The sequence below is a fragment of the Pipistrellus kuhlii genome, unplaced genomic scaffold, assembly GCF_014108245.1.
Source record: "Pipistrellus kuhlii isolate mPipKuh1 unplaced genomic scaffold, mPipKuh1.p scaffold_m20_p_23, whole genome shotgun sequence".
NCBI classification, from domain to species: Eukaryota; Metazoa; Chordata; class Mammalia; order Chiroptera; family Vespertilionidae; genus Pipistrellus; species Pipistrellus kuhlii.
Genome location: NW_023425522.1, coordinates 221,682 through 242,817, shown reverse-complemented (window position 1 = coordinate 242,817; position 21,136 = coordinate 221,682). Strand labels below are relative to the sequence as shown.

General features: G+C 45.9%; 1 protein-coding gene and 1 non-coding gene across 14 annotated transcripts in view; both read right to left on the bottom strand.

The window, feature by feature from the left end:
* The window catches only part of LOC118727023 (myosin phosphatase Rho interacting protein), a 157,804-nt gene that overhangs the window by 116,861 nt on the left and 19,807 nt on the right, over nt 1-21,136 (bottom strand). For 11 of the 13 annotated variants that reach the window (XM_045586436.1, XM_036452460.2, XM_036452459.2 and 8 more), the window contains exons 2-3: nt 3,196-3,273; nt 1,391-1,456 (exon numbers count right to left, since the gene is read on the bottom strand). The exons of 1 other annotated variant lie outside the window; for it this stretch is intronic. In XM_045586436.1, the coding sequence (XP_045442392.1) occupies nt 1,391-1,456; nt 3,196-3,273 (144 nt within the window). The remainder of the gene's footprint in view (nt 1-1,390; nt 1,457-3,195; nt 3,274-21,136) is intronic. One more of the 13 variants, XM_045586432.1, reaches the window with a different exon arrangement.
* LOC118727070 lies at nt 9,226-9,324 on the bottom strand. Its single transcript, XR_004990483.1, has one exon. It is a non-coding gene; the product is annotated as a small nucleolar RNA SNORA17 (small nucleolar RNA).

Genomic DNA, 21,136 nt, shown 5'->3' with positions numbered 1-21,136 from the left:
AACCCCCAGGCTCTTAGCAGCCCAGCTCCTGCTCCAGCGCCGCGGCAGGCATCACAGCCAGTGGAGAGAACTCATGGGAAGCACTGGCTCTGCCTCCACACCTGCCGCCTTCAGTTCTCCCGCTCCCACCTCTTGCAGGTTCCACCACCCCATTAGCTCTCACCTCCAACCCAGTCACCTCAAATCACTCTGGAGCACAGATGTTTCCATGATAAAACTCTCTGTGGCCCATCCACATTGCACAAATATGCTCACAGAAAGAATGAGAAAGAAGAAAGTTCTTTTTAAGAAGGAACCAATGAGATGATAGTCAATAAAGAACTAAGTGTCATACCTATTAATTCTACACTAGATATCATACCTATTAATTCATCCCAAAAACAAAATAGAAAAAGCATTCCAGAACAAAGATTAGGACCCACATGTGGAAGTGAACCACTTATATTCACCTATTATCTGTAATAACCTCCCTAAAACCCACGTGTCCACACAATGTGAGGCCCTTGGGCAGACAGTCATTTCTGCTCACACCTCTAGACCTTCCTGCAAAGGGATGGGTCAACCTATATTTTGCACCGTGTGACTAAATTTTCTAGGATAATCCCAACTTAAAAATGCTGTACAAATGAATGCACTCACATTCACATACTCAAATGGATCCAGAAAAGATGCTCAAATTCTCCATCTCCAACCCTTTATAAAAGCTTGGAATTCATTCATACCTTAGTCAGGAGACCAATCTCCTTTAGAGAAAAATATCAGTACACAAAATGAGTAGGGGAAAAAAAGCCAGTACATTCTACCTGGTTGGTTTTCAAGTTTGCCTCTGGACCAAGAGCAATAAACACTCATCCAGACCAGGAAGCAGGAAGCAAACCAGGCAGTGACAGGGCAAGAAGGACCTACAGGCCCTGGCTCAGAGGCTAGAAGAACAATGACAACCAGGAGGCTTCTGCAGATCAGCTGGACGAGCAAGACCAATTACAGCCACGGAACAGAAGGGCAATCTTGGACTACAGCAGGTGAACACATGTGCCCAACTTCCACATGCCTGTACAGCACAGCAGCCTCCCGTCTGCCCTGCAGGTCCACAGCCTGCTCCACTTCCCCGAGGAGTGCTCTGGCCAAGTCCAACTCCTAGAAGCCGTGGATAGAAGTGACTTCCTCCCACATTACACACTCTCGCCCATGACCACTGAAGATGCTACAAACCAAGGTCTAGGTTTTAAGGGTCGGCTCTAGCATTGCCACAAGTTCTTCAAAAATCCCAGGCTCCAAAACAGAAGCCCAAGTAGAGCACACACATGCTGTGCTCACAGGTGATGCAAATGCACCACAATGAAGCAGCCTGGCGAGGCTGGAGACAGGAGGGGCCAAGAAGGACACTCACCATCTCATCCAGGGCGTAGCGCAGAAGGCCATGCTCGTAGAGGATAAAGAACCGCCGCTGCCATTTCTGCAAAGGAATACAAAGTGGGTGTTTAGGAGGGTTTTGGCCCTGACGTCCCCTTGCTGAGCCCCGGAATCTGGCAAACCTGTATTTAAAGAAAGCTGATTCCACAGCTGCCATTTCTGAGGCAGATGGCAGGAAAAGAAGGGACCCCAGAAGCCCAAAACACCCAGTATGCTTCCACACAAGTTACTGAGAATTAACAAGATGTCGGGTTTATTTCAGTTGCAAGCTTTAGGAGCAGAAATGTCTTGTTCACCTTTCTGTATTCTTTAGGTACCAAGCACAGAGCTTATCACCTGGCATGTGTCAATGTTTATTTTATGAATTATCTGACAGGATATGGAATAACCTGAGAACACCAAGCACTGGTCCCCACCTCTGAGAAACTAGAGGCAACTGTTCTAAGTGTTGTTCCAGTGATCCACAGGGAACGGGAGACAGGGACAGAGATGGCCAGCTCTAGTCCTCACTAAGAAGTGAGCTAACAAAAATCAAAACTGTCGAGTGGGAACAACTAACTCCAATGTCCAGGGAGCATCTGACTGGCAGGGTGCCCTCTCCTCTCTCCAACCAAAGGCCAGGCACTAGGGACAAGGCGGTCCAATAGCACTGACAATGGAATAAAAAGGACCCATGAGGATATGTGCCTTCTTCATGAGGATCCATGACCCGTTTTCAACATTTCAAACAGCCCAACATAATTCCTACTTTTACCGGCAATAAGGTCATCTCACGTCTCTGCTTTGGGCCAGAATTCCATCACTGATATGCATGATTTCCCGGAGAAGCAATTCTATATGACCTTATATAAGTGGTGCCTGCAGGCACTGAAGCCCAGCCCTTCGACTGGGGGCAGAAACAGGACACTCACAGAGCCTCACAAAGGGGACTGTAGAGGACTGGTCCCCGCTGGGTGTCCAGGGAGAAACTCTTCCCGACAAACATTTCCAAGGCTCTATTTGTAGTCTCTAAAGACAAAGCCCATTCTGGAAGGAATCCCAAGGGACCCAGACACAATCCAAGGTCTGTGGGCCCACAAGCCCCGCCCCAGAGGATAGCATTCAGGCTGGGGGCAGCAGAGACTGAGACAGGCCAGCGGCTCGAGTGAGCAGGGGCAAGAGGGAGCAGAGTTGGAGAAATGTAGAGTGCTCAGGCAGCTGCACCTGGAAAAAGCATGTGGAAGAGGAAAGAGGTGTTTTAGTTGAAGTCAAATCCAAAGGGGATCCCTGGCAGAGGAATAAACACCTCGGTCAGGGGCAAGGCTGGTTTGACTCTCTCACTGCTCCTGCAGCCTGTGCACAGCAGGGACCAATGGGCTGGGCCACACCCCTTTCCTAGCACCTATGTGCTGAACCCCTGGCAAGGGAGGAAGGGAGGAGAGGGAAAAAGGAAAGGAGGGAGCTGCAGGAGGCAGGGCCGTGGCACTGAAGGAACTAAGTAGCATACCTGCAAACATTGACTGAACTGCCCTTTTGACTTTTCCTTTTCTATTTAACTATTTCTAGAGTCAAGCTGAGCCATGACGCAAGCAGCACCATGTGGGTTCCTCATTGTGAAGGGAGCACCAGATTTAACTATGCGTAATTGAGACATTTCCTGTGGGCACTCCAAGTCTGCCAAGTGGGGGTTCCCCTCAGACCCTACCACCCCCTAACCGGCTGTCAATTCTGCATCTCCCTCTTCAATTCTGTCAGTATGCCCTCTCTGGTCCCTCCCGCCCCGGGAGTCCATGATTCCCTTACCCGAGACCGATGTACTGGATTGTCAAAGTCAGTCCCATCTGGAGCCAAGAGCAGCCAGCCACCATAAATGGGTTTTGCCTAGAGGAGAAAAGGGAGGTCATCAGTGGAGAGAGAACAAATTTCAGCCGGTCAAATTAATGACAAGTACTTGGGAGAAACAGAAGTCACTTCTGCTTAGCACATTCCACACAGCTCATCCCCCAGCCACAGGCTGAGTCTCCAAGAAAGATGTTTAACACAGAGGCTCATGGGAGGTCTGTAGCATTTGGTATGAAGACTGGAACACAACACTCAGCAGGAAGCTGAGAAAGTGCAGAGTTTAGGAACTCCTAAGAAACAGATGCCTCTCTCAAGTTCCCAATCACGCACCAAGATCAGGAAAAAATGGCATTTTCTTCAAAAGTCATGTGAGTGCCAATGTGTGCCAGCACCAGCTACATCACATGAACAACAGAGTCAAACACCCTCACCCTGATGGTCACACCAGGGTTCAGGAGAAGAGACACTGCTTTAGTGATCACAGCTAGCACTGGCCAAAGAGCCATCAAATTAGTGGCTGTATGACCTTGGACTGAAAACCCTTTGAGTCTCAATTATCCCATTTGAAAGGGAGGAAGAGAGATAATAATTATATCTAGACCCTATGAAACTTATGTGAGGTTAGAAGAGATAATGCAAAGGTGCATAAAATGGTGTAGCCACTGTGGAAAACAGGCTGGCAGTTCCTCAAAAGATTAAATATAGAATTCCGTGCAACCCAGAATTCCATTCCTAAGTATACACATCCAACAAACTGAAAGCAGGTGCTTAAATAAAAACTTGGACATGAATATTAACAGCACCACTGCAAACAATGACCAAGAGGTAAAATCACCTTAATAACCATCAACAGATGAATGGATTAACAAACCTGGTGTATCTATACAATGGAATATTATTCAGCAACAAAAAGGCATTAAGTACTGACACACTACAATGTGAAGACATTAGGCTAAGTGTGAGCAGACAGACACAAAAGACCACAGACATATTTTATGATTCCATTCATATAAATAAGTAAATCCACAGAAACAGAAAGAGGTTAGTGTTGCTAGGACATATGAAAAGGAGAGATGGGAGTGAACACTAACAGGTATGTGTTGTTGTTTTTTTGTGGTGATGAAAATGTTCTGGAATTAGTGGAGATGATTGCATGAACTTGTGAATATACTACAAATTACTGAATGGTACGCTTTAATTTTATGGTGTGTGTGAATCCTATTTTTTAAAAAAAATCTGAGCTCAGCTGGGCGTGGCTCAGTAGTTGAGCATCAACTTATAAACCAGGATGTCACGGTTCTATTCCTGGTCAGGGCATATGACTGGGTTGTGGGCTCAATCCCCGGTTGGAATAAGCAGGCATTCAGGAAGCAGCCGATCAATGATTCTCTCTCATCATTGATGTACTCTCTCTCTCTCCTTCTCCCTTCCTCTCTGAAATAATTAATTAATTAATTAATTAATTAATTAAAAGTGAGAGAAAAATACTGAGTACAGAATTTGGCCTACAAGTGCTTAATAAAAGTTGTTATTATATTTTCACATTCAAAGAGTCCCCCTCATCTGAGACCCTGGCAGTAGGAGTTCAACATGAACTAAGAGGTCCAGAGAGATACTGTGGCTCTGCCTGCCATTTTAGCCACCACAGAAAGTGAGAAGGGTTGGAAAGGGCGTAAGTAGGCCTGTTTGTCTACTAGCCTTTGGGGCTGTAACACCAGTGAAAACCCAGCTCTACCTTCCATACATGGGCTGATCTCTGGGTGAGCCTTCGGGGTCCTGCTAAGACGCCTTTTAGTTAATACTCTCCAAACTGGGAGGCCATGTCACACCACCTCACCTCAACAGCTGTGGAATCTGTGAAGGGAGGTCATTTGCCAGAGGTCACACAGCATCTGGATGAGACGAGAACTCTTTTTTCTTAGCTTCTGCAGGGTCCTCAAGACCCCTAAGGGAAGCCCTGGCTTATCCCCTGAACAGAAACAGAGCAGGTACCAGGGGTTTTGGGAAAGGGCTATGGAGTGAGCTGATGAAAGTAAGTTGAGAGGTTGGCTTTGATGACACACGGAGTGGGTGCTGGCAGGGAACCAGGGGTTAGGGACACAACTCAGGAGGCCATGACCTGGGTGAGGAAATAAATCTGCCTGGGAGAGCAGAGCACACTCAGCCTCTCCCATATCACCCAGCTGTGCAGTTGGCAGACCCAGGACAGCCCGCACGAAGGACGAGAGGTCAGCAATAAGGTGGGTCTCCTGGGCTGGTGGATCCCCACTTTACTCTCAGCCTACAGTTCTCTGATCTATTACACTGGGAGCTTGGACTGCAGTCATACCTCCCCATTTCTGCTTAGATTTAATTGTATACCTCCCTCCTAATCTCCACGTGCAGGGCTCTGAGGCACCTTCCCACCATCTGCTATTGTTACTGGACCTGTCCCTGGAAGCGACAGTGGGAGACCTGAAGGACTGACACAGTTCCCTCAGAACCCAGCCACTGTTTCATCCTGGCCCACCATCAGTGTCATTATTCACTCAACAAATGTCTCCTCAGGCCTACTATGCGAATAGCCTCATGTGCTGTACACCGGGGAGCCTGCCAGCATCCAATTGCTTAGCTATGACTTCCTTCTACAGAGCACCCCAAAGGGTACCTTTCCTGGTGTGCAGGGTGTCCTGAAAGATGGGAAGGCTGGGCCAATGGAGCGTCATTCCACCTCCCTACAAACCAATGGACCGGCTTAGTATTGCCTTTTGAAACTTTTGTCCGGATCTCTTTGAATTAACAAATATAATGACAGAGGATTTCTTATCAAGCCCTATGGAGATCTTGAGCAGGGTCACTTGAGCCTATCTGTTGATCTTCTTATTTGGGTTATTGAATTTTTCAGTTTAAAAATCTCCTTTTGAAAAAAAAAAGAGACATCATGGACATAGACAACAGTGTGGTGATTGTGGAGGTGGAGGGAAATGGAAAGAGGTGGTAGAGGGCACAGAGGAGATAAAAGGTAATGGAAAATAATGGGAATCAAAGGAAGAATCAGTGAACTATGAGACAAAATAATAGAAACTATCCAATCAGACAACAGAGAGAAAACAGACTGAAAAAATAAGAGAAGAATAGAATCTTAGAGACCTGTGGGTCTGCAACAAAAGCTCTAACATTTGTGACATAGAGTCTCAGAAGGAGGGGAGGAGGATTGGGCAGAAATAGCACTTGAAGAAAGAATAGCTGAAAACTCCCCAAATTTGGCCAGAGTAACAACCCATAAATTCAAGAACTTGAATGACTCCAAAGGATCAGGGTGGGGGTGGGGGTGGGGGAAATCCACACCAAGGCATATCAAAATTAAAGTCTGAAAACTAAAGCCAAAGAAAAAAATCTTGAAAGCAGCCAGAGAAAAAACAACAGCTATAGATAAGAGAAAAACAAATATAATGACAGAGGATTTCTTATCAAGGACTATGGAGATCTAAAGAAAGTGATACAATATTTTGCAGATGCTGAAAGAAAACAATCAACCCAGAATCCTATATCCAGTGAAAATATCTTTCAGGAATAAAAGGGAATCAAGATATTCTTAGATGAAGGAAAACTCAGAGAATCTGTTAACAGACCAACTCTAAAAAAATGGCTAAAGAAAGTTCTCTAAACAGAAAGAAAACCTGGATCATCAAAAAGGAAGCAAGAACATAGTAAGCAAAAATACATATCATCAGGTTTCCCTTCTTTTAAGTTTTCTAAATTATGTTTGCCAACTGATACAAAAATTATAATCAACACTGTCTAATGTCCTAAATTATGTAAAGAAAATAGTTAAGACACATAGGAAAGGATAAAGGAATATTATGAGAGGAATTTCTTTTAGTTGAACTAATAAAATGACACCACCAATAATGGACTGTGATAAATTATGTATACATAATGTAATGCCTAGAGCAACCACTAAAAAAAAATCTATACTGAAAAAAAATCACTATAAGTCATCAAAGTTATCATAAAAATGAAATTATAAAAAAAAAGTTCAAGAAGGAAGAGAAATAAAAATCAAACAAAACAGTAGACAATAATTATACCCTAACATGGCAATGATTATATTATATATAAATGGTCTAAGTACACCAGTTAAAAAAGACAGGCTGACAAAGCAGATTTTAAACAAGGACCAAACTATTAGAAACTCACAGATAGGTTGAAAAGAAAAGAAAAAATACATCACACAAATAATGATCAAAGGAGAACATAGTTGCTATAATAGCACCAGATATATATGAATTTCAAAATAAATATATGGATTTCAAAATAAATAAAATGACCAGAGACAGAAAGGAACATTATATAACGATAAAAGAGTCAATTCACCAAGAAGACAAAGCAAACCTATTAATAAAAGAAAATGCCCCAAGAAACAAAGCTGCAAGGTAATGAAGCAAAAAACAGAACTAAACAGAGAAAGAAATCCACAATATGTCCTTGCATAGGGACAGGTGCATGCACCATGTGGCACGCCTGCAGAAAGGGGGAAGGTCTCTGTTTATGGGAAAGCAACGTAGAACTGTAAGACAGTGTCAAGCCTGACCGGTGTGGCTCAGTGGTTGAGCCTTGGCCCATGAAACCCGCAGGAGGTCACAGATCAATCCCTAATCAGAGCACATGCTCTGGTTGTAGGTTTCACCCCCAGTAGGGACATGCGGGACATAGATCAGTGATTCTCTATCATTGATGTTTGTCTCTCTATCCCTCTCACTTCCTCTCTCTAAAATCAACAAAACTATATTTTTAAAAAGATATTTCCTTAGAAAAGACATACACACACACACACACACACACACACACACAAATATATATATATATATGTCTACAGCACTGTGACAAGGGTCAGTTAGGTGTATGCCTCAGGAATTAACATTTTAATGGGAACATTTTTAGTTGAGCTGCCTAGGAAGGATTTGTATGCTAACGAAGGAAACCATGAAGTATCTCAGTCTTTACCAAAGCAGAATGAACACAAAACAAAACAAAGAAAAAAAATCCACAATTACAGCTGGAGACTTCAACAATCCTCTCTCAACAATTGATAGAATAACAACACAGCAAATCAACAAGGAAATAAAAGTAATCAACACCACCATCAACCAACAGAATCTAGTTGGCAGTTAGAACAGCCCATCAAATACCAGGATATACCTTCCCTCTTTTAGGTCCCCACAGAACATATACCGGTACCATGATAGATTATATTCTGGGCCGTAAAACAGACCTCAATAGATTCAAAAAATAGAAATCATAGAGTATGTTCTGTGACCACAATGAAACCAAACTCTGTATCAATAAAATAACAGGAAAATCTCCAAACATTTGGAAACTAAATAATACACTTTTAAATAATCCATGAGTGAAAGAGTAAATCACAAAGGAAATTTTTTAAAAATTAACATAACAAAATTCGTGGATCACAGCTAAGCAGTCCTGAGCGGAAATGCCACAGCACTATCTAAAATGCTTAGTTTAGAAAAGAGCCAAGCTTTCCCATCAATAAGCTCCCAACTCAAGAACCAAAAAGTAGAGTACAAAATATACCCAAAACAAGAAGAAGAAGAAAAAGAGCAGAAATCAATTAAATTAAAATAGAAAAACAGTAAAATCAATAGAATAGAGCTGAGTCTTTGGGGGGAAAAATCAATAATACTGATAAACTTCAAGCAAAACTGACAAAGAAAGATGACATAAAATAAACTTAGGAATGAAACAGAAGCTATCACTATAGATCCTGCAGACATCAAAAGGATAACAAGGGAATATTATGAACATTTCAACAAACACGAATTTAATAACTTCGATGAAACAGGACAATTTCTCTCTCTCTCTCTCTCTCTCTCTCTCTCTCTCTCTCTCTCTCTCTCTCTCTCCACGCGCACACGCACACACACACTAATAATTTGAATGATCCTATCACTATTGAGGAAATTAAATATGTAATTTTTGTTTGCTTCACCAAATGTCAGTCTATCATCCAGACATCCAGGGCCAGATGCTGAGTATAGATGAGTCTCTCTCCCTGCCTGCCACCTAACCTGCAACATAACTAGGGGAAGTGAATATTTAATTTTTAAATTGACTTTCGAGTGGGATGGAGGGGGAGAGACAGAAAAAGGGGGAAAGGAGGAAGGAAGGAAGGGAGGGAGAGAGAGAGAGAAGGAGGGAAGGAGAGAGAGAGGGAGAGGGAGAGGGAAGGGAAGAGGGAGGAGGAGGAGGAGGAGGAGGAGGAGGAGGAGGAGGAGGAGGAGGAGGAGAGAGAGAGAGAGAGAGAGAGAGAGAGAGAGAGAGAGACATCAATGTGAGAGAGACACATCAATCAGTTGCCTCACATACACATCCCAACTGGGGATCAAACTTGCAACCTAGGTATGTGTCCTGACCAGGAATCGAACCTGTGACCTTCTGGTGCATAGGACAACACATTCTAACTAACTAAGCCACACCAGCCAGGGCTGAATATGTAATTTTAAAACTCCCAAACAATAAATCTCCAGATTCAAATGGTTTTATTAGAGAATTCTACCAAATGTTTAAAGACAAATTAAGCCAAAACCAGTTTGGCTCAGTGGATAGAACATCGGTCTGCGGACTGAAAGGTCCCAGGTTCGATTCCAGTCAAGGGCATGTACATTGGTTGCGGGCACATCCCCGGTAGGGGGCATGCAAGAGGCAGCTGGTCGATGTTTCTCTCTCATCGATGTTTCTAGCTCTCTATCACTCTCCCTTCCTCCTCTCTGTAAAATATCAATATAGTTTAAAAAAAAAAAAAAAAAAAAAAAAAAAAAGACAAATTAGCCAAAACCGGTTTGGCTCAGTGGTAGAGCGTCGGTCTGCGGACTGAAAGGTCCCGGGTTCGATTCCAGTCAAGGGCATGTACCTTGGTTGCGGGCACATCCCCGGTAGGGGTTGTGCAAGAGGCAGCTGGTCGATGTTTCTCTCTCATCAACGTTTCTAGCTCTCTAGCTCTCTCCCTTCCTCTCTGTAAAAAATCAATAAAATATATTTAAAAAATAAAAATAAATAAATAAAAAAATAAAGACAAATTAACACCAATTCTACAGTCTTTTCTAGAAAATAGAAGAAAAAATACTACCAATTCATTTTATGAAGTTATTAACCTGATATCAAAATCAGACACAGTACCAAAAAGGAGGAAAGAAAAGGAACTATAGATCAATATTCATCATAAATATAGATGCAATGCAAAAAATCAAAAAAATCATATATAAAAAAGAAGTAATATGCAAATTGACTATCACTTCAACACACAAGATGGCTACCCCCATGTTGACACAAGATGGCTGCCACAAGATGGCCAGCAGGGGAGGGCAGTTGTGGGCGATCAGGCCAGCAAGGAGGCAGTTGGGAGGGACCAGGCCTGCAGAGGAGGGCAGTTGGGGGGGACCAGGCTTGCAGCAGAGAGCAGTTGGGGGGGACCAGGCCTGCAGGGGAGAACAGAAAAGGGTGACCAGGCCAGCAAAAGAGGGCAGTTGGGGGCAACCAGGCCTACAGAGGAGGGCAGTTAGGGGCAGCAAGGCCAGCAGGGGAGAGCAGTAAAAGGCGTCCAGGCTGGCGGGGAGGGCAGTTGGGGGGACCAGGCCTGCAGGGGATGGCAGTTGGGAGGGACCAGGCCAGCAGGGAGGGCAGTTGGGGGCAATCAGACCTGCAGGGGAGGGCAGTTGAGAGGGAGGGACCAGGCCTGCAGGGGATGACAGTTAAGAGTGACCAAGCTGGCAGTTAGGGGCCATCAGGCCAGCAGGTAAGCAGTTAGGCATTGATCAGGCTGACAGGGGAGTGGTTAGGGGGTGATCAGGCTGGCAGACAGAAGCAATTACAGGCAATCAGGCAAGCAAAAGGTTGGGAGCCAGCAGTCTTGGATTATGAGAGGAATGTCCCAGATTGGAGACGGTAGAGGCTGGGCTGAGGGACACACACCCCCATGCATGAATTTCGTGCACCAGATCCAAAACAACTAGAATGACCAGTTGCTATGATGCGCACTGTGGTGGCCAACTGACCCAATCGGGACCCCGATTGCCGCCCCCCGACTTCCTGTGTCCCTTCCCCTCCTCCCCGGTGGCCGGGCCTGATCACCCCCATTGGGGCAGGTTGGCTGGACCCCACCTGTGCACAAATTCATGCATCAGGCCTCAAGTATTTAAATAATTATATACTATGACCAAGTGGGTTTTATTCCAGGAATGTAAGGCTGGTTTAATTTTTTTTATTTTATTTTTTTAAATCAATCTTTATTGTTCATATTATTACAAAGGTTCCTCATTTCTTCCCCCCTCCACCAGGTTCCCACCCCACTCTCCACCCCCTCCCCATCCCCCATTGTCCTCATCCATAGGTGCACAGTTTATGTTCAGTCTCTTCCTCCCTCCCTTTCCCCGATAGTAAATCCCTTTTCAGATAGTAAATCAGTTACTTAGCATTTTCTCATATCAATAATACCACCACATGCCCAATGATACACTTCACACAAAAGATATTTCCAAATAGGTCAACCAGCCTCATCCAGGCCCCACCCAAGGCACTCACAGATCAACACCCCAGCGCTATACTAACTCAACACATCCAGATCTAAGCCTTCATCACTTGATTCAGCAGACCCTCAAGTTCCCACAAAAGTTTCCAGCCATGTCTGAGGGGCAGCCGTGGGGCAGGGGCAGGTGAGGAGCAAGCTGTTCTGGGCCTGGCTGCTCCGGGCCTGGTCACTGCCGCTTCCGACCTAGTTGCTCTGGACTTGGCTGCTGCTGCTCTGGGCCTGGCCGCATCCGACCCGGCTGCTCTGGGCCCGGCTGCTCCCCCAGTCTGGCAGCTGCTACTCCGGGCCTGGCCGCACCCGACCTGGCTGCTCCGGGCCTGGCCGCTCCCAAGGCTGGTTTAATGTTTTGTTTTTTTTTAAATCAATGTAATCCACCATATCAATAGACTACAGGAAAAAAAATGTGATTACATTATTTAATGCAGAAAATTCACACATTCATGATTTAGAAAAGAAACAGCGAAATCGGTTTGGCTCAGTGGATAGAGCATCAGCCTGTGGACTGAAAGGTCTCAGGTTCGATTCCGGTCAAGGGCATGTATCTTGGTTGTGGGCATATCCAACCTTGGTTGCCCCACCCAAGCTGTGTGCAGAGGCTTTTGCATATGAATGGCTGTCCTTTCACCTAAAACAAACTGCCACTGGGTCAGAGAGCCCCAGATTTTCCAAAAGAAGGCTCACTGCCTGGTAGCAGCAGCGGCTTTGATTCACAGCTGGGCATCGTCTGGGCACATCCAAACACCATACAAAGAAGAATCTGCAGATGTCTCTGTAGCTCCTGTTGGGTGGTCCCAGACATTGGCTGACCTTGCACCTCCTTGGAGATCCAAGAGCCAGTGTACCCAGTGGTCAGAGAGAGACCACACCGGATTACAACTCTTCACATCCATAAAGAGACACACTCAGGGGACAGACTCAGTGAGCACCAAAGCCCCACTGAAGCAAGTCCTGCCCCATAAGAGATCTTCCAGTGTAGATACAGCTGGTCATCACAGTCAATTGGCCTGGAAGTCAATTTCTCCCAGTGATACCAACAGCTATCAAGGGTTAACTACAACAAGACTGTGCACCCAGCCCACAAAGGGGTGCACCAAGAGTGTCCACCTCAGGTGACTAGGGAGGCTGAGCCAGTGGGCCCTATAAGACACCTGGCGCACAAAGCCACTCTATCAACACAGGGAAGCAGCAAAAATGTGGAGATAAACAGGTCACAAATGAAAGAAATGGAGGAAAGCAAACTACTGGATATAGAATTCAAAACCACGGTTATAAGATTACTCAAGAATCTTCCAGAAAACTCCGAGAAATTTAGTGAGACCCTCAAGGATATGAAAAAGGACCAACTAGAAATTAAGTATACACTGACTAAAATAAAGAATAATATACAGAGATCCAACAGCAGACTAGAGGATCCCAAGAATCAAGTCAAAGATTTGAAATACAAAGAAGCAAAAAATACCCAACCAGAAAATAAAAAAGAAAAAAAAATCCAAAAACATGAAGATAGTATAAGGAACCTCTGGGACAACTTCAAGCATACCAACATCTCCATTATGGGGATGCCAGAAGAGAGAGAGCAAGATATTGAAAACCTATTTGAAGAAATCATGACAGAAAACTTCCCCTAGTTGGAGTAAGGAATAGACTTACAAATCCAGGAAGTGCAGAGAACCCCAAACAAAAGGAATCCAAAGAGGACCACATCAAGACACATAATTAAAATGCCAAGAGCAAAAGACAAAGAGAGAATGTTAAAAGCAGCAAGAAAAAAGCAGTTAGTTACCTACAAGGGAACACCCATACATTTGTCAGCTGATTTCTCAACAGAAACGATGCAGGCCAGAAGAGAGTGGCAAGAGATATACAAAATGATGAACAGCAAGAACCTACAACCAAGATTACTCTACCCAGCAAAGCTATCATTCAGAATTGAAGGTCGGATAGAGCTTCACAGACAAGAAAAAACTTCACCACCAAACCAGTATTATATGAAATGCTGAAGAAGAAGAAGAAAAAGGTCAAGATAAAAATGATGAACAACAAATACGAAACTATCAACAAGTGAAACTAGAAGCCAAGGGAATTAAAAAATCTGATGAACAATATTAACTGGTGAATATAATAGAATCAGAGGTATGGAAGGGGAGTGGACTGACAATTCTCAGGGAAAAGGGGAGTGGGGGGTGCTGGAAGAGACTGAACAAAAACTGTGCACCTATGGATGAGGACAATGGGGGGTGGGGAAAGGGCAGAGGATGGGATGGGAACCTGGTGGGAGGGGAGCAAATGGGGCGGGGGGGGGGGGGGGGGAGAGAAAGAGGAACATTTGTAATCTGAACAATAAAGATTAAAAAAAAAAAAAAAAAAAGAACAGCAAATGCTAGCAAGGATGTGAAGAATATACATTTGACCCCCAAGCATGGGTTTGAACTGTACAAGTCCACTTATATTAAGATTGTTTTAATAAATACCTATACTGTGTTTTCAACTCACAGTTGGGAGTCCGGGGGTGTGAAGGGCCAACTGCATGCACTGATCTGATCTATGCCATTTTATATAGGCATCCTCGGATTTTGGTACTGAGAGTAAGCAGGGTGAGGGGGTAGAAGGAGGGGGGAGTCGTCCTAGAACCAACCTTCTAAGATAGGGGTGTCGAACTCAATCAGAGAAGGGGCCAAAATCTAAAATCCAGCCTAAATCGCGGGCCGAATGGTTTACTGAACAGTCATAAACTGTCATTGTGATGGAAACGCAGCGGAGTGCAGAGATGACAGTGCGGTGCGGGCCACATTGCAAGGCCTGGCAGGACGGATTTGGCCCGCGGGCCTTGTGTTTGACACATGTGTTCTAAGAATACTGGAGAACAACTAAGTTTGGGGAGAATCTAAATTACACATGGGTTTTTTTAATGTGTGTGTGTGTGGGGGGGGGGAGATCAATGCCCCTAACTCCACATTGTTCAAGGGTCATCTAAATATCACTCATACATTGCTGAGGGCATGTAAAATGGGACAACCAGTCTGAGAAAGTTTGGTTTAACTTTTAAAAGAGTAAACACACAACTATCATACAATCCAACAGCTGCACTCCTGGATATTTATTCTATAAAGAATGAAAGCTTACATTCACACAAAAACTGATAGCAACTTTATCATAATAGCCAAAAATTGGAAGCAATGCAGATGTCTTTCAATGGGTTAAACTGGTACAGGACACCATGGAATACTAGTGAGCAATAAAAAGGCACCAACTATTGATACATGCAACCTGGATGCATCACTGGCGAATTATGATGAGTGAACAAAGTCAATCCCCAAAGGTTACATGTTGTAGGATTCCATTTACATATAACTTCTTTGAAATGTGGCATTTATAGAAACCAAGAATGGATCGTGGCGACCAGGGTCCAGGAGGCAGTAGTGCTCAGAGGGCAGGAGGGGTGGCTGTGAGGGTTCCTGGGTGGCGGAAGGGCCCCGAATGGAGTCGCTGTCCTGGCTGTGACATGGTCTTGTAATTGTACAAGACCAGGGAACCCAGGGGAAGGATACAGGGGATCCCTATGTAGGATTTCTGACAACTTCCCGGGAAGCTACAATTATCTCAAAAGAAAAGGTTTAAAAAATAAATCATACTTGCTGATAATCCCTTCACCTTCACACAGGATAACACGGGAAGGGAGACCTGGCACAACCTGAGAGCCAGAGCCTCCAGCCAGAAAGGCCTCATTAGCCCAGTGAGGTTCACAGAGGTCTTTCCAGGCAAGGTTTCTTGGCACGACCCTCAGCAGCACTGCATGAGCTCCCTAGCCTTTCCCACGCTTTCGAAGGCCACATGCAAGCACACACACATCCTCTCTCAGGCCTGCCTGCCTGACCACAGCTAGGCTCTCGCCTCCTTGCCACCTTTCTCGGGCAGACCTGGGTTGCATCAAGGAAAGCTCCAACTGTCTCCACTCAGGTCAAACGGGCAGGCGGGCAGGGAGCTGCTCACAGCACTGTCAAGCTGCACACTCATGCTTCCCAGGAACATCCAGGCTCTGGACCCAGCCACCCAACCACAACCAGCTCCTAGGCATCTAGAGTGACAGGCTTGGCTCTCAGGTCCACGTGGCCTGACTGCGGCTAAGGAGCAGGGAGGGGGAGCGAGCGATGGATTTCTAACAGGTGGTTAACCTTGCCTTTCCTGTCTCCGTGGGCTCATCGGCCCAGAGAGCATGTGGTGTTGAGATAGACAGTCAGACACATCAGACAATATGGTACGAAGAGGAGAGACCCAAAACTATCAGTGCAAAAAGGGTCGTTCCCCCCCTTCCCCTCCCCCTGGTAACATCCCATCATCCTGAAGTCCCTCATCATCCAAATCTCACCTCCACAAACACCTTCTACTACATGAAATGGGGTGATTCACTGTCCCCTACAGAAGACTCCTCAAAATCTCACACCCCCTTCAAAAACACAAATGACTCAAAGCCAACTGTTACTGAGACTTACTATGGCTGCCGCCATTAATGATGTTCAGGATGCTCTAATCCCCTCCCACTGCCCCACCCCCCGGAACTGCTCTGTCATGATTATATCTCCCACGGGAACGAAAATGTCTCAGGACTCTGAGATCTGAAGCCATGTTCTGTGGGGGGGGGGGGGCTCTCCATCCCATCCTGCTGGCAGCTCCCTCCTCACCCTCCCTCGCCTCTCCTCCAACCCCAGGCCACCCATGTCCCTCTGTCTTGTACCACCTCAGCTCGCTGGGGACAGGAATCTCACTTCCAGCTAGTGAAGTGCCCAGTATCAAGCAGGGCTCCAGGGACTAAAGGAAAAAACACAGGAATGACTCAATAGCCACATTTATTAGTCACTACCACACAACTGAGAACCGGAATGCTGGCAAGGCCTTCCCAGCCAAGATCTGGGTGAGCTTGGACCACATCCCGATTTCCACAGATGGAGCTCCCAGCCCCTAGGAGACACCAGTCAGCACTGAGGGACAGCATGCTGGTTCAGCATGCAGACAAGCTGGACTCCAATTCCACTTCTCCCTCCTCTGAATCCAATCCCCAGCCACACCACCATGTGCACCACACTGGCAAAGACAAAGAATCAGCACCGTGGAAAGCTGGCATTCCCAGAGAGCGGCGATATGGCAAGAACAATGATGTTTCCATGTTCCTGCCCATCACCTCACAGCCCAAAACAGACTAAAGAAATAACAGAGAGAAGGAAAAAGTTCCATCTAATGTCCCACAAGGAAGTGCCTAAATGAATGCTAATTTATCAACTCACCCAAATATTACACAGCCATTAATTATAAATAAATAAGGAATTCAAGAAACTCTCCAGAGTATGACCCTCAGGATCCCATCAGGCCAGTGCTTCCGGCAGAGCCGGTGACTTCTCTCCCCTGGGCGCGGCACCTTCTGGAGGTGTTCCGCAGAATTTCCCAGGAGCTACTCTGATGCTGGGATCACCCAGGGTCTCAGAGACAAACACAGGAAGCACACACAGTCTCACCCTGAGAGGCTCTGGTCCAGGGAAGACTAGACATGGTAACAAGCTCCAGGGAAGACTAGACATGGTAACAAGCACCAGAGGAGAATGTAGAAATATGGGCTCTGTTTATAAATGCATACAAATGGAGAAAGACTGGGATCAACAAGACAATAGCTTTTGTGTTAACTGTTAGGATCATAAACAAGTCTTAGGGTTTTGTTTATTTTACTGATTTTTCTAAAGTAATGCTACTATATAGCACTCTCTACTCCATTCTCCACCAATGACATGACCTCACAGCTCTGAGCAGTTAAAGACCTGGCCTGGAAACCAGGAGGCCTGAGTGCAAGTTCTGGTCTATGACTTAGTTGTTGCATGGCCCAGTGCAAGATATTATCCCTGTTAATCTATTTCACCATCTACAACACAGAAAAATACAAATATTCTTTCCATGTTTTTAAATTACATCAGAAGCACACACACACTGAGTAATTATGCTTCAGAAGCAGAGACATACATCCCAGGGCCTACATGGGGCCATGTATACCCACAGCTCGTGCTCACACCAAACTGAGGTCAGGGCAGTGTTCAGGGAAGTGAGCCTCACCGAAAAGTTGATGAGTACGGGTCGTCCCAGAACAGTGTGATGGGCAGGACTACAGAAACCAATCCAGAGGAAGCCCAGGGCTCCCGACTCGGAGGATAGGGGCAAAGCATACAAACTCCGTACTAGGCTGAATGCCTGAATTCCAAGCAGAGTGACTATCCTCATGAAATTTCTTAGGAAAAATCCCACACAGTCCTGAAGAAGGATCCATACCTGTAGGCAACAGTATCCCAGCTCTAGGGAAATTCTGGGGGCAAATATTTCTCAGAGCCAAAGGTGGGGGCTGGGGAGCTGCACTCAAGCATTAAGGAAAAGCAGAGGAGCAAACAGCCCTTTGGTAGAGGGTCAGTGAAAGGCCGAGGGCAGCTGAAACTAGTTTGGCTCAGTGGATAGAGCGTCAGCCTGTAGACTGAAAGGTCCTGGGTTCGATTCCGGTCAAGGGCATGTACCTTGGTTGCAGGCACATCCCCAGTAGGAGATGTGCAGGAGGCAGCTGATCGATGATTCTCTCTCATCGATGTTTCTAGTTCTCTATCCCACTCCTTTCCTCTCTGTAAAAAATCAATAAAATATATATATATATATATTTTTTTTAAAAAAGGCCAAGGGCAGAGTGTGTGTAAATCGCAGTTAACATGCCTTCTAAGGCTTTGAGATTAGTTCCTTGCCCTTTTCTTTTTTCCAATAGTATCTGTGGAAACACTTCCACACTCATAGTAAGCAGGCTGTTTAATATTTCCTATATTCAATTCCAAAAAGAGAAACAATGCTGAGATAGCAGCCATGCGCCATCTTTATGTTTGTAAATCACAGGAGAGTTCAAGGTCACCTGTCATTTCTGAGACATTTAACTGTTAAGTCAGTACGATGAGATGTGAGCACATGCCAAAGTTCAGTCTCAGGTCGTACCCCTGCCAAGCCTCACTGTGTCCTGTGGCCACCCAGGTGGATGGCAAGAGAACCAGACAGCTTAAACCCAAGAACACTGAGGAGGGAGGTTTTCCAACACAGCTTTGTGCCCACCTGCCTGGCCCACACCAAGGGTCAGCACACACCTACCCATGCCCAGTAGGGCCACGAGCCCTATCAAAATGGGACTTCTCTTTTAGAACAAACCTGCCAGGGCCAATAAGCATTGACAAAGACAATGCTAACCAGCACTGGATCCTCTGAGAGGCCACATACAAATCTGTCCCCACAAGCCATGTGAACCAAGTCCTCTCTAAGACTCCTCAGGGGTGCTCCAGCTCTGCTGGCCATTCTGCTCTGAACCCAAACTACATTCCTCAGTGCAGCTCCGTCTGATAGCACCAGCTTCCAGGGCTGGTCATCTGCCTCCAAAAGGCAGAAGAACTGGCCAAAGCGAACATACTCACATTGAGCTGCAGCCTCTGCAAGTGACTCAACATGATCAGGACCAGGGCCACGTGCCCAGGGCGAGCAGCCCAGGCTCCGGAGTGAGAAAGGCTGCTGCTCACCAGCTGGCAGAGGATCAGGCATGTGGCCTTGAGGACCTAAGTCAGTACACTGGGAGTCTGTTTAAAACGCCCATTGGTTTCCTCTCTTAGGACATGCGTCCTCCTGCTCCCACGGCTTAGGAGGCTCTAGGTATATCACATCACTTACTCTTCAACTCTCAAAACAAACCTATGAGGTAAGTACCATTACTACATCCACTGTGCATACGAGGAAATGAAGATTCACAGAAAGGTCAAGTGACCTAAGGCCACAGAGCTAGGGTAGGAACCAAGGCCACCGGCCCCATATCTAGCCCTTAACATTGACACAGCCTCTCCATGTGTCATCCCAACAGGAAGTACATTCCCAAGTGGGGTATTCTCCTGGGTAGTCTAGTCCTGCCTAGCACATCACTCAGACTCCCCCAGACATCCTCGCATCGGACACCCATGGCCTGCGTGGGGCCTGTTTGAATGTATCACTACACAATGAACCCACCCCGCACCCCCTACCACAGAGCTCCAACTCCGATGGCTTGGGCACACAGTTGTTAAGGAGCTGACAGACTGTGGGACCTTTTCCAGGAGGAGTCTTTTCTACATGCGCAAGATGTGTGAGCACAGGCTCCTGCCTCCCCCCACCCAGGAAAAGCAGAGCCTCAGGAGGTCATCTTGTAATTTATCATCCAAACTGGGAACTTCGGGGAATAAAAAGGAACCCTAGTGATTACGTCTGGACACGCAGCCCCGGGACTCTGCCGAAACACAGTTTACCAACCTTTGCTGGCAAAGGCTGGTCACGCAAAGATTTCAAAGCCACTGGGAATGCCCACATGAGACAAAGGCAAAAAAAAAAAAGTGGAGCAAGGAAAAGAGACTCCATGCAGTGGAACAGAGAGGCGAGGTCTGAGAGAGACAGCGTGAGGAATGAGCCAATGACCAACTTCGGAAATAAAGACCAGGACATGGGTCAGGGAAAAGCAACACAGCTGAGCCGGTGTGAGGTTGGCTGGTTTGTGCAAGAATCCGAAATTCCCTCCAGAGGCAGAGGCAGAGCTTTACACACAGTGCCACCCACCTGTGATGGGGCCTGGGGTTCAAAGACATGCCAAGAACTCCATGAGGCCTAGTGTTTTCAGGGCCTACTCCTCCAGAGCTACCGCAGAAGCCCCAAGTCTCAAACCAATCTGTTGACAGTTCCACCCCCTCTGCCAAAGCAAAAGCTGCACCGGGTGGAGGCAGTATTTCACTCAATAAATATTTGGTGAAAAAATGACCAGAGCTCTAAGTAATGTTATCTGATGGCCTGTTGGTTTTGGCACAGAACATGTTCCACAGTGCTGCCACACATCTGACCACACCTGAATTCCAAGCTGTGTGCATGTGTACGCACATACATAGTGTGTGTGAGAGGTGACTCCAAACCATGCCATAGCATGCTACTGGGACCGAAGGTAACCATGCCAGAGAGTAGAATGGTGGTAGTGCCTGTGCTGTGAGCTCCACATGGGTACCAAAGGTCCAGCAGAAAGGACAGGATGGGACATAAAGATATCAAACACAAGCAAACCTCAGAGATATTGTGAATTTGGTTCTCAACAGAGTGAGTCCCACCAATATTTTGGTTTCCCAGCACATAGAAAAGTTATGGTTACATTATACTGTAGTCTATTAAGTGTGCAAGAAGAAAATATGGTACATACCTTAATTTAAAAATACTTTATTGCAAAAAATGCTAAACCACTATCAGAGCCTTTGGTGAGTCATC